The sequence below is a fragment of the Typha latifolia genome, chromosome 10, assembly GCF_019914945.1.
Source record: "Typha latifolia isolate L0001 chromosome 10, TyphaL0001v2, whole genome shotgun sequence".
Lineage (NCBI taxonomy): Eukaryota > Viridiplantae > Streptophyta > Magnoliopsida > Poales > Typhaceae > Typha > Typha latifolia.
This window is the reverse complement of record NC_133095.1, coordinates 5,240,646-5,255,268: the sequence shown is the minus strand read 5'-3', so window position 1 is coordinate 5,255,268 and position 14,623 is coordinate 5,240,646. Positions and strand designations below refer to the sequence as shown.

Below are 14,623 nucleotides of genomic sequence, written 5' to 3'. Positions count from 1 at the left end.
AAATTGAGAAAATTATATTTTACACCAGTGGTTAGGCTTAAAATAACTTTAACCCCTCATGTTTATATCCACATTAAAACCACTACTTTTTTCCCATCATATTTGGTGATACCGTAGATAGAAACTCATTAAAAGTAAATTGTAAAAAATTATATTATATATACTTTTAACACATAAAATAATAACAATTAAATCTCAGATGATAACGATATATATAATATGTCATCTAATATCCAATTGATATTATTTTAAATGTATTGGAAAACTTATCAAATCCTATATAACTTTATATCTAATGAATATCTTTAAATTTGACATGCAGATTAATCAAATATGAAAATTTTTTTTTATTGAAATATAACTTTAAGGAGGCAAAGTAACACAAATAAAACTATATGGTTTGGGATAGAGTACCGTGAACTTTAAACCTAACCACAGGGAAGTAAAATATAGTTTTACTTTTAAATTTTAATTTAACCTTCAATTGGAAAGAAAAGCAAACTCACACAAGAGACAAAAAAAACATTGATATAGGATAAAGCCAACGGACTAAAAGCAAAGGTATTCATCATAGGAGATACTTACAAGGAGCAAACAGACATTCATTCATCGTATCAGAAAAGCACCAGACATAAGTACGGCATAGGAAGTTCTCACTCACAGTTCCATCACAATGTTCTCAAAAGTTTCACTTTGTAAAGCTTGGGTCACTTTCCAAGTTCTTCCAATATCCCATCCACAGAGCACGACCAAGCAACATATTCAAGGCAACGTCAAGAAAGAAGACTAGAGAGCAGTACATCTAAATACAGCTAATCCTCTCAAGAGATATACTTGCTTAGGTCTCTCTGGCAAGACTATCTCAAGAGATATACTTGCTTAGGTCTCTCGGGCAAGACTACATCTCGAATGAGCTCCAAAAATATTGTCAAAATTAACAAAATAGTCTGGGTCTTCTATCAACAAGATTTGTGGCTGCCAACTTGCCAAACCTCTACTAGCTTTAAAACAGATATCCAGTAAAAGGGACAAAGAATCACAGCAGCTCAACAGAATTGCTGGTGTAATATCTAGGTGAAAGCAATGGAACAATGCATTGACCAAGTGAATACCATGCAATGTACAAGTTCAGGTTGTCATCTTATTCTGTGAACCAGATGGCTACTGGAAAGATTTTGCCACTGAAAATTCATAAAAAGATGAAGTTAGAAATCCAAATGAACACCAGAATGCAGTTTCCAAACAGAGCAGAAAAGAGGTGATCCTCACTGAAAAATGTCTAACTAATTACAAGATGCAATATATTATTGTGGTAAAAATAATAAGTTACCAGAGTTATGTGAAAAGAATGAAACTGTCATGTTAACTCGAGCAGTGGAAAAATAACATCCAAAATATAGAAGAAATATCAAATTATTGCAAACAAGAAAAGTAGCAATGAAAGAAAAGGTAGATCTGCAAACATGTGTTTAATGAAGAAAAGTTGCATGTAGTAATTCCAGTCTGCAGAACTCAGCTTGCTAATTATCGGTTGTCTAATGAACCAATATAAGTCGTTTTGTTGCTCATGCCAATAACATGAGTTTTCATGGTTTTGATAAATGTATGATACCTGCTAAGCACAGATAATTCTAAACAACGATGGCCATGCCACAGGTATGGACCATGCTGACCACCGGCTGACACAGCTCGACATGTGCCATAAGAGGAAAAAAAAAAGGTAAGGGATACTCACTTTCACCTTTGTAGTCACCATCGCTCGTCGATCGCCGCTCACCGCCCGCTACTCACCTTGCTGTCGCTTCGTCAGATGCCCTATCCCGAGAGAGAAGACTCCGGATCCTCAACTTAAGTTTTAACCCCCCCCCCACCCACTCTCTCTCTATCTCAATCTATTCTCCTTCGGGATAGGGCATCCAACGAAGCGACGGCGATCAGTGATGGGTAACTCGACGGCGATCGGTGATAGGTAACTCGACGACGAGGTTGACGGTGAGCGGTGAAGCTATTAGGAGGGGAGCCGTGCAGCACTCCTCGTGCCATGTGCCGGTATGCCGCCAGCACGGCCATCCATGCTTCTAATCTATCAATATCGTATTAGATATTACATCAGATATGATCAGAGTTCCAAATATCGAGATCGGGAATGAAATCGACCAACTGAAAAAACGACATATACCAGCCATATCGACAATCAGTATCAAGACTATTTTTAGCCCAATTTGTCTTGATTGGAGATTTATAAACAATAAAGAAAATGGACCGCTGAAGGCCTAGAGAGAGGGACAACCCTAGATGTGAAAACTACTCGAAAAGCAATCTATTTCAATCTACAATTCCAGACGCGGATTTTACATTTCAATTCCCTAAAACTTCCTATTCTAATTGTAGCTTTTAGCAAGGTTCCCAGTTTCGGCCGATCCTGACTGGTTTCGGCCGTTTCGGCCGAAACCCGCTCCGTTTCGGTCGGCCAATCCCGACCGAAATGGGTGGGAACGGGTCGGATCCGACCCGGGGACATCAATAATTGATGTCCCCACCCCCCACCCCCCTCCTGCCTCTCTCCCTTTTCTCTCTCTCTCTCTCTCTTTCTCTCTTTTCCTCTCTTTCTCTCTTTTCTTTCTTTCTCTCTTTCTCACAGATCTCTTACTCTCTTTCTCACCGGTGACTGAATAGTGAGTAGATCTCCATCTCTCCGGTGATCTCGACCTCCGGCGACGTTCTCCGACAACCTCGATCTCCGGCGACCTTCGGTAGTTTTTTTTTTTTCCATTGTGCCGCACTCCGCACCCGCTGCTGCAGAGTCTTCCGCCGCAGCAGCAAGCATCTTCTTCTTTGTGAGCTGCAAAGAAGACCAGCCTCAGAAGCAATCTTTGCAAGAGAGACTTCTCTGCTTCTTCTTTGCAAGCAGAGATTATATTATATTTTAATTTTTATTTATGTTTTTTAATTGCAGAGCTAAAATATCAATAGCTCCAAAAGAGAAGTCATATGATACCGACATTGGGTAGCAACATTGCAGCACTATTGGGCAAAATAAAAGGTGCATTAAATGCAACTGGTGTGGAAAGGAAATGAGTGGTGGTGTCAGCCGTTTGAAAGAACATTTAGCTGGAAGACAAGGAAATGTAGCAGCTTGCACTCAAGTGTCTTTGGAAGTTAGAAAGCAGATGTTGGCTCATTTAATTGGCAAAAAGAAAGATAAACAATCTGCACAACAAAGAGAGTCAATGATTCATGAAGAATTGATGCATAATCCTGTACACATTGATGATGATAGCAGTGAGCAAAGTGAGGAGGATGAGGAGGACAGACAGATGAGGAGGGCAATGAAAGAGAGCAAAAATATGCATAGAGAAGAGGAAGAGATAAGAAGAAGCACTAGTGGTAACTTTCAGAGATCTAGATCAGTTAATATACGAGGAGAGAGAGAATATGGGGGCAGCAGTTCTACCCATAGGACTCCTGGTGTTACAGCAGAGTCTAAAAATATTGGACCAATGGATACATATCTTCAAAAAAAAAGAGGTCGTACACAGACTTCAATCAAGACAGCTCTCAAAGGAATTAAAAATGCAAAGAAACACATTGGTAAAACTATCTCTAAATTTTTCTTCTACAACCATATTCCTTTCAATGTAGCTGATAGCCCTTACTATCACACTATGGTGGATGCTATACAATCAGTAGGGCCTGGTGTTCCCCCTCCTAGTTCAAATGATATTACTACTAAATATCTTGACTTAGAAGTAGATGAACTTCATACTTATATTGAGACATTTAAACGGTATTGGGATGAATTTGGTTGTACACTGATGTGTGATGGGTGGAGTACACAAAACAGAAGAAATATAATTAATTTCTTAGTGTAGTCTGGCATGGTGATAATATTTTTGAAGTCTGTGGATGCTACTGCTCATTTCAAAAATGCAGATTAAATTTGTCAGTTGATGGATGAGGTGGTACAAGAAATCGGTGAAAAAAGAGTAGTCCAAGTGGTTACTGATAATGGGGCAAATTATAAAGCTGCTGGAAATTTACTGATGATTAAAAGACCTCATTTATATTGGACGCCATGTGCTGCACATTGTATTGATATGATGTTAGAGGATATTGCAAAAGAGCCTGAAATTGACATGGCCATATGTGAAGGTCAGAGATTAACAAATTTTATATATAACCATGGTTGAGTTTTTAATTTACTCAGGCAGATGACTGGTGGTAGGGAGATCATTAGACTCGGCGTCACTAGATTTGCCACTCACTTTTTAGCCTTGGAGAGCATCATGCGCTACAAGGATGATATTATGCAAATGTTTACATTACAGGAGTGGTCTATGAAAATTAAGAATATAAAACCTAAAGATAAATCTTTAGGTGAAACTTTGAAAAATATGGCTCTTGAAAATACATTTTGGGATAATATTACAATTGACACCGCAATATTTGAGCATATTGTCAAAGTATTAAGACTTGTAGACAGTGATGATAAGTCTGAGATGGGTTTCTTATATGAGGCAATGAACATAGCTAAAGAATCAATAAAAAAAATTGTGAGCCAAAGTTATAGAAAGTGGTGGAAGATGATTGATTCTAGATAAAACAAACAACTACATAAAGATATACACGTTGTTGGTAAGCATACTTTTAAGTTTTAAGTTTTAATTAACTTTTATTTATGAATATTTAAAAATTTGAATGCTTACAAATTTTAAATTTCTACAGGGTATTTTCTTAATCTAAGATTTCAATTATCTAAAAATGTCAATAATGATAGTGAAGTCTTGTTGGGGGTTAGAAAGGTAATCAGCAAGCTTGAGCCCGATATTCATAAACAAATCCTGTGCGATAAAGAAGTGAGTTATGATTCAATTAAATAATTTTATTATTATTTGTTTCAAGTTTTAACTTTCAATATAATCAATAAGCTAATAATATATTTATGATTTTAGATGGAGAGATATAGATTGAGAGCTAGGCAATTCAGTACCGCTATATCTCATAACACTCTAGCTGAATGGTGGTCTATTTATAGATGAGAGGAGGCACCAAATTTGACGCCAATAGCAAATAAGATTTTAAGTCAAACTGTATCTTCATCACAATGTGAAAGAAATTGGACTACTTTTTCCTTAATCCACACAAAAACACGCAACCGATTGACAATGGAAAGATTAGAGAAGTTAGTTTTTTGTCATTATAATATGAGATTGAGGGAGAGAAATTTAAGAAGAAAGGTAGAAAATGAACAACTGATTGATTTAAATCATGTTTTTGATGAAGAAGACCCCTTGACTCCATGGATTAGAGAAATAGAGGACTGATTATTAGATGACAGAGATAACCCATGGTTAGATGAAATATTGGAAGAGACCACGACGAGGGCAGAGGCTGGTACGAGTCATTCAGCAACGAGAGATAGTATACCTACTAGTACTAGTCATAATCCTGATGATACATATGGTGGTGAGATCGTTCGTTCCATCTACATTTGTTGAGGAAAGTTAAGGAGGCATAAGGAGTGATGACAGAGAAACTGAGGATATATATACATATCAGCGACGTCGTCATGAGATGCATTTTGGTTCCTATGATTATGGTACATCGAGTATTTATTGTTTGGAGCCATCACAAGATCCATATGCTAGTTATTATCCTCAGTATTCTTAGGCACAAGATCCAAATGCTGGTTATTATCCTCCTCAAACGCAAGTCATACAACAAAATCCATATAATATGACTAGTATGATGGAATCACTTTTTGGAGCATCAGGTCCCAGACATCAATATTTACAAACTTATGGTGATTATGATGATGAAGACTATAAAAATTTACGAGAACCAGCTCGTTATTCAACAAAGTTTTAAATTTTGAGTAAGTTAATACATTTTTTTAAGTTTTTAGACTTCATATGTGAGTAATTTTTGTTTTCTTATTTTTTGTCATTTTTTCTAAATTTTTCTGTATTTTTAAATAATATTTAGAATTTTATATAATTAAAAAATAGTCCGATCCGATACGAACGGCCGATACGTCTCGTTTTTCTGGACGGCCGATACCGATCCCGATCCCGATACTGGGAACCTTGGCTTTTAGGAGAAATTGCCACTGAAGTGAGCCGAGGAGCCAAGTGACCTGCCAACGCTACTATTTAATTGAGTGCTAGCATGTCGTCTTCCTTTTGTTGGTCTTGGTGCCTTCACCATAAGATTAGCAGCTTCTAGTGAAGACCAAATGTTTTTTCATATGTGAAATTTCAAAATTATTATGTAAATACATAAAAATCCTGAAAATTAAATTAAATAAATAAAAATAAAAATTATTTCCATATAAAATTTAAAAACTAAAAAAACTACATTCTCAATCTCTCTCTTCCTTTTTCTCACACAAATAAAAAAATCTCATTTTCCCTCTCTTCCCACTATCTCTCCTACTCATTCTTCCTCCTATTAACTCTCTCCCACTCCCTGCCATTTCTCACTCACCTGAAAAAATAACTCTTTTACTCTCTCCTTCTCTTAATCACTCACTCCCCCCTCTCTTCCTACTGGTTTCTCTCTTTTCTGTCTCCCTTGCATTTTCCTACTCCCCCCTCTCTCTCTTCCTTGTACTCTCTCACTCCCTCTCTCATTCTCTCTGTTACTGTAGCAAATAGAGAGAGAGAGGTGTTGCTGGATCCATTGAAGGAGCCCGTCATCTATGTTGAGGGAGATGGAAGAAGGTATGTGGCTGTCTATGACTCATTCAATAACCCATATAGGATGGCCTCAGCCAATTCAGCCAAAAGGGATCCGATATGGGGACAATTTCTTTCATCTAGCCAATCTGGCCCCAAAACCAACCAATAGGTTGAGATCAGGGTGGTATCGAGATCAGCTATATCAGATTGATTGATACTAGCATCCTTGGATATGATGATGCTCCATCAACTACTTTCTTTACATATCTTAATTTTTCCATAATTAAAACAAAGGGAAACTTCTAGGATACTTTGGAAGGTCCAAATATAACTCAAATGAATAAGTTCAGATGGTTCTATTTGGGAAGATCTATGAATTTGAAGGACAATGAACTTGTTACTATATATCAAGATTCTTTTCTTTGTGCTCAATATTGTTAATTAACAATTAGGTTCAAATGCTTTGCTTTGCTTTCCAATGAATAAATTTTTTTTTTGGTCTACTGTCGACAAGTGCACAATGATAGAAAATTCAAAATAAGATAAAATAAGATAAAATTAGAACAATGGCACTTACTAATTTAGAATAGTGAGACTAGGTAATTTATATTAGTGACAATTGTTAATTTATAGGTATTAGGAAATCTACCAAGTTATCGTATCGTTAATTTAGGATTAGGAGTGATACATGGTGTATTTAGTCTAATAAACATTTATAATAGAGTAAATGCTACTAATATATATATTGCTTTGCTCCATTGATTAGTATGATACTATGATATTTGATACGGTGATGTTTGGTCTCTGTTAATCCTCTAATTGAAGAAAATGCCATAATAGATATTTCTCTACTAATGTAATTTTATTGCAATTAAAGAAAATGAATACTGAAAGAACATAATCTAATCAAAATATTGCATTTTACGATTGTGGATGATAATGCTCCTTTAGAAAAGTATGTTACTAGGATGGAGAAATTGGAAGAAGGTAGGAGTAATCATAATTTTAGATATAAATATTGTCCACAAGTCTACAAAGGATTATACTATAAAGTAAAGACTCATATGTTGAAAGTTAGTGGGGGATTGTCCAAAAGTAAGCAATGAACAAATTATAGAATTATTGATATGACCAACTCGAGGATAAAATTTTTGATGCCTAAACAAATTCTTTTGCCAAAATCTATCCAAGCTACATCTTCTAGTAGCTTATTAGAAGTTGGAGGTGTATGTTTGGATATGGGACGGGCATTAAAAAAAAAGAGCAATAAGAATGATAGCTATTGAGAAGTCATTTAACTCTGGTACTAGTAGTCAATTAAATTGTGAGATTGCAAGGATGTCATATTCATTTAAATTAAATTGCCTTTTCATTTGGCAAAGAACCCTTACTAAGTTAGCGCCTTTCAATTGCAGCTAATAATAATATTTCTGAATTTGTGCTCTCTAGCTATTAATATGTTGGGAACTACACTGTTAAACCATATCAGAAGCATATGGGGAAGAAAGAGGTAAATATTGTATGTGATGATTGGATTGATAAATTGAGGCCACTTATAAATTTTTTGACAATAAATGAGAATGGCTTATGTTCTTTAGAGTTATTAATTGTGAAGGGCATATAAAGATAATTTTCATTTCCAATTTGATTATTAATATCAATGAAAAAATTAGGCCTCATAATATTCAAGTAGTTACAAATAATGCACCTGCTTGTAAAATAGCAGGGATGCTTCTTAAGGCAAAATTTTCTCACATTTTTTTGACTCCATATACAGTTCATACTCTTAATGTAACTTTGAAGAACATATACACAATAAAAAACACCAAAGGCAAATGAGATTGTGCTTGATGAGTGTAGCTATATTCAGACTACAGAAGATGTAACTTGCATCAAAAATTTTATTATGCAACATTTCATAAGATTGGCTATCTTTAATGAATTTGTTAACTTAAAATTGTTTGCTATAGCAAAGACTCATTTTGTTTCAGTGATTTCATTTTTTCAAGCGACCGATTCCAAGCCTAAAATCAATACTTAGAATCTTAGTTGAAAAGATTCAAGAAGATCAAGAAAGGTTTTCAATCAATAGTAATTAGTGATAAAATGAATTTGCTATTAAGAAGATGATGTGATCAAAGTACAATTTGTCAAGGATAAAGTTTTTAATCTTTGGTGGGATAAGATTGAATATATACTTTGCCTTCATAGAGCTTATATATAATATGTTACGGGTTGTAGATAAATCATGTTTACACTTATATATAAGATGTAGAATACCATGATTGCAACGGCGAGGAAGGTCATAGGTATGCATGAAAATAAAAAGGCAATGAACATATTTTTAATCCAATGGTGCACAAGATCCTAGTAGATAGATGGTACAAAAGCAATGCACCACTATATTGCTTAGCACATCCTTTAAATCCAAGGTTAAGTTAATTTCTAGTCATTTTTTGATAATTTAATGTCTTATTATTTCTTTCATTGCTATGTATTGTTTATTAATTTGATGATTATGTTAATAGATAGTATGGTTCGTTATGAATTCAAGAGGATCCAAATCTTTCACCATCACATAAGGATTTGGAAATTTCTAATATGAGAAATAAATACTTCGAAAGGTTATTTAAGGTTATTTTTGAATGTAGAAGAATGAAAAACTATATATCAAGAATATACCAATTTCTCCATAGTAACTAAATTTTTCGTTGATTATGATTCAATAAGAGATACAAATGATTTTGATTCAAACATGTGATAGGTTGCTCATGGTGTTTCTGCTCTAATTCTCTAGAATTTAGCACTTGAGGTTATTTGGGCAACCTTTGCTTTTCTTCAAATTGTGAGAGGAATTAGAACACCTATTTTTTCATCCATTCAATGAAAAGGAATAAGACAACTCTACAAAGAGTTGAATATTTAGTATATGTGCATACTAATCTTCATCTTCTATCAAGGAGTTTTTTAGATTATTTGAAAGTGGAAACTAACATATAAAGTGTCTAGAGAGATTCTATTGATTCCTTTGATGGTGCAAAAGTATTAGAGTTTATCGATCTCTTAATTGATAAATCAAATTTGGAGGCTGATACTGATGAAGGCAATGAGAATCCACCATTAGCTGAAGATGAATGATCTATCTTATGTTATCTCTTTACTTTATAAAGATTACTAACTTTTAACCTTTTAGGGTGCATTTATCTAAGGGATATAAAAATGAGATTAAATTAGTTATCCTGTGAGCCCCACATAATCTCATGTTTAGTATGAAATTAATAGATGAGATGAGAAATTCAGACTAGATGATATGTCCCGAGTGGAGGGATAAGGACATTATTACTATATTGCCCTTATATAAGAAATAATAAATTTAGATATATAAATAACAAACTAACAATCTTAATTACTCAAAAATTTTATTTTCATTTTTTTCTTATTAATATTTTATATTTTATAATTTTTAAACTATTACTATATTAAAAAAATTATATTTTTATTACTAAACATGTTTATATAACTTATTCTATTATTTTGCATTACTTTTGATTTTAACTCTGATTATTTTGAATTGAAAGTGATTAAATTTTATAATTAATATAGTATAATTTAATAATACTTAATGATATGATTTAAGGTTAAAATAATCAATAATAGTTTAAAATAGTAAAATTACGTTACTATTTTCTTATTGAGGATAATAATATAGTTTTGTTTAATTATTTCATATATAGTCTTGTATAAACTAAACAATAGATCAAAATTGTAGTATGAGATTAGTAACCCTTGAAATAAGCCTAGGGATGACTTATCCCCTCTTATTTAATCCTATAACCAAACGCAGTCTTATGGAACTCAATTACTCAGACATGTTTTATGGCTTGTAATAATCATTCTTATGGCTTTTTAAAATTTGTACACTTTTGATTGTTTTTCAATCTCTTATTATCTCTAAATTCTCATGAATGCTTCTTATAGCTTAATGTATGCGTGTTTTACACTATGAGACTACAAACTTTTTCTTTAGATATTATTAATAAACTATATATTTTAGTTACTTATTTACTTATTCTACAATGTCCATAACTCCATATTGTGTTGCCTCCCTGCTTCATTGGTGGCGATATTTTTCAAAATCACAAAAATACCCCAAGAAATAATTACTAGGAAAGTAGAAATAGATATAGCATGGTATGTTTGTCATTGATTTAAGGAAAATTTGCATATAACACCCTATATTTTAACAAAATTTTGATTTACATCCTATATTTTCATTATTTGCAAATCAAGCTCTATAATTTAGCAAAGATGTATAAAAAACACCCTACCATTAAGATCCAATAGTTAAACTTAACCAAATCTCTAGGTTAAGTTAACTATATTGGAAAAATTATGAAAATACCATTAGCTAAATTATACTTACCAAACATATACTGCGGGTATTTTAGTCTTTTTTTAAACAAATTATATATTTGATAAAATATTCTTATCTACGCAAACGGTGTTAGTTCGAATCTAACCAAAGGTATTTTCTGCACTTATTCACTATATTATAGGGCTCGATTTGCAAATAGTAAAATTGTAGGTGTAAACCACAATTTCATTAAAATACAAAATGTTATATGCAAATTTCCCTTGATTTGAAGTGAGTATTGGATGCTAATATCCCTTGCCCTGGAATATCAATTCCCCATTAATAAATATCCAAACAGATTTCAATTTACTTCATGCTTTTTGGTAGAATTTCTACCTAATTACCTTACAAGAAAATGTCAGGAGCAAAGAAAAAAAAACACGGGGTAGTAAAGTAAAAACATGGTAATAATTAGCTTACAAAAAAGAAATCTCCTACTAGTAATCTGCATTGTCAAATACATAAACAACATGCGGAAAGAAAGTACTACAATCACAAGCTATCCTTATACATTTGAATTATTAAACATAAAAATAAAATCTTATTTTAAGATTAAGTGAGATCGGAAAAGAATGTTATACATCATTTTTGGGATCAAAGAGGGAAAGATTTCTTATGTGCCAGAATATCACAATAATTTTATTGATAGATTAGAAACTAGCCTTTCAGGCCAGATGATGTAAAATTGAACAAGAAATAAAGGCAAATGAAGTTGAGAATCAGCATGTGTAACTTACACACCCAAACAGAGAAAGAGAATAGAGACTTCATGAATTAGCATTCTAGAGAAGCTTGACTAAAGCAACATTAACGAACTTCCATTTGAGTTGGCAAAAGAAAATAAGCAAGACATGCAAATGATAAACAGTGCCTCATGAAACTTGCAGAAAAGATGAATACACGAACCACAACATGATTAAAGAAACCAAGAATCTCACCTTTCGATGACTCCAGGACTACCACAACGTGCATTGTGGCATTGTTGGGTGGCAACTGCAGACGAAGAGGATAGAGCTTATTGTTCAGTGGGTTCCGGGAGCATATGATTATATTACTGAGCTCAGTTTCCTCCTGCAACTTGTGGGTCAACTCCTCCAAGCTTGTCCCATTGAAGGTTAATGAGTGCCCCTCAAAACCGCCTTCTACATTGCCATCATCATCCGCGACAACATAGTAGATTGCCCTACCTTCCACCTTGTGTGGTGGAGCAGAAAAAGATTCTGATGACTGGTAACACAAGACAAGTTCAAAAATTATCAAGATATTGACAAAAAAAAAATCCAACATAATGCAACTAACAAAAAAAATCACTGACAACAGCTAGAGCAAGATCAGTGCAATGTTATCTATCTGGATTCTAAAGGTAGAACTCTAAAGATCAAGAATAATTTATCAAAAGAACAAGTAAGAGATGAAGACAAGACACCCTACAAGATTCAAACCTTAAACCAACACAAATAAGAGAACACGAATGATCAATTCAAATTCAAGAAAACAAACTCATGATTGAAACATGTATAACAAGTTATATTCGCACAAGAACCTAAGATCAATAATTCCAGGAAGAACCAATATCAATTCATATTGATAGAAAGATCAATCCATAATAACATAAACAGAATTCATAGCCTTTAAGCAACACAAGAAAAGTTGGATTAATATTACCACATGGAAATAATTCAATAAGAATATACCATAAGAATAGTCACACTAAAACACTAAATAAGAAATACTGTATCAGAGATTCAATAAGCTACTCAAAACAAAGTCCAACATTAAGCAACACAAAAATAATAACCCAAATGATAGAAGCAACATAAAAAAAGGTTTTGAAAGAATGTAGGTGATAGATGGGCAGACAAGGGATCATGTAATGCCTAGACACTTGATGGGTGCCTAGGTGGGCGCCCAGAATTCAAGGAGGTTAAAAAAAATAAACAAAAGAAATAATAGTTAGAGAAAAAGTTAGAATTAATACATATAAATTTAAATGATATATTAATGCATTCTTATTAAGAATTATAATAAGCTATTAGAATCCAATAACTCATCAACATGTACAATCAGTTTGAATTTCAAAATCAATCTACATATTAAAATATGATATTAGATGCTAAGACAGTCACCTAGGCGGAATCTAAACGGAGCCTAGTTATATTCTATCTAAATCGGAGCCTAAGCGTTAAGGCGAAAGTTTTTTTAATAATTTCAAGAAAATTAAATACAAATAGTTCTGAGAAGATTCAATTCATCTCTAATTCAAGAAAAAGCAATCAAGATTATCACAACATAATTCAACGACCTCCAAATTCGGGCCCGATGATGACCGCGTTGGCCTGGAATCAACCATAGACGGCTTCGTAGCCGGCGATGGAGACGACGCGGGAGCGACCTCGATGATCTCAACATCCCAAAGCACCCAATCCTGCGTCGTGGTACGGCTGGGGACGTCGTGGGTGACCGAATTCCTCCACGGAGGTAATCCGCCATTGGCGCGGAGGTAGTTCCCATACCTGGTTTTCAGCTTGACCTGGAAACCCTCACCGATGGGCTCCCACTCGATGGAAGAGTCAAAGCGGTCAGGGATAGTCTGAAAGACCTTGCGGCCGGTCATCCCAAGGAGGAATGGCTCGTTGGAGGCGGTGAGGTAGCCGCCGTAGCGGCTGCGGAGGCGGAGGAAGTGCGCTGCCTCACCGGCCACGGAGACGGGGACGGGCTCCACGAACCACCGGGCGTCCGGGGAGGATCCGTTGCGGTCCTGGGTGACGTGGTGCTCGTCGTCCTCGGCGACGAGGTACTTGTCGTGCCGGCTCTTGAGGCGGACGGCCTTCGCGCGTTGGAAGAACTCCATCGAATAGACGAGAGAGGAGGAGGAGGAGGAGGAGATAGAAGAAATGGAGGATTCGATGACTAGGGTTTTGGAATTTGGAGGTAAAAGAAGAGGAGGAGAGGAGAGGAGATTTTTTCAACGCGGAGGAGACGAAGGTAGCGATGCGGAGAAGGAAACGAGGACTTTCTCGGTGAGTCGTGACGACGAGTTCAGATATCGTTAATTTCGGAGGTTGGAGGATTTATTTTGGGCCAGAAGGTCTTATGGGCTTCGGCGTGGCTTGCACGGGGATGGAGGACACTTGGACTTAAAAGGGGAGTTTTGACAAGGAATGGTAGTAAGTACCTTACTAATGACTTTTTTTTTATTTTATATTATTTTAATAAAAAAAATTATTTTCAATAGTAAAAATATTTATAAATTTTTAGGTTAATTTTCCCACAGCCAGCGTAGCGTATCTAATTAAATGTAAACATTTCCAAAACATTAGACCTCGTTTAGTTTAGGAATGAGATTAATTTTAGATTAGATATATTTTTTAAATAAAATAATTATTTTTATGTTCACTTGTATATTAAATAACGGCATAATCTTTAATATAATATAAAGTGAAGAAATTATTTTTTTATAGAATTATCATAAATTATTTGATTTAATATAAAGTAGATTTATGAGATAGATATCAAAAGCAGATTAATA

At 34.4% G+C, this 14,623-nt stretch overlaps 1 protein-coding gene across 1 annotated transcript; it reads right to left on the bottom strand.

Moving 5' to 3' along the window:
* Positions 1-581: 581 nt before the first annotated feature.
* On the bottom strand, positions 582-14,206 carry LOC140797019 (uncharacterized). Its single transcript, XM_073150284.1, has 3 exons — positions 13,397-14,206; positions 12,033-12,321; positions 582-1,181 (listed from the first exon to the last, which is right to left on the bottom strand). Exons 1-3 carry the CDS (start codon positions 13,943-13,945, stop codon positions 1,162-1,164), a joined length of 858 nt encoding a protein of 285 aa, XP_073006385.1. The 5' UTR covers positions 13,946-14,206; the 3' UTR covers positions 582-1,161.
* Positions 14,207-14,623: the final 417 nt, after the last annotated feature.

What these genes read in the sequence shown, in the direction of transcription:
- LOC140797019 (XM_073150284.1), bottom strand. Translation starts at nt 13,945, where the DNA reads ATGGAGTTCTTCCAACGCGCGAAGGCCGTCCGCCTCAAGAGCCGGCAC. An exon ending in CATCGGGCCCGAATTTGGAG is followed by an intron (nt 12,322 to 13,396) that starts GTCGTTGAATTA and finishes TTGTGTTACCAG; the next exon opens with TCATCAGAATCTTTTTCTGC. An exon ending in AGTCCTGGAGTCATCGAAAG is followed by an intron (nt 1,182 to 12,032) that starts GTGAGATTCTTG and finishes ATGAATTTTCAG; the next exon opens with TGGCAAAATCTTTCCAGTAG.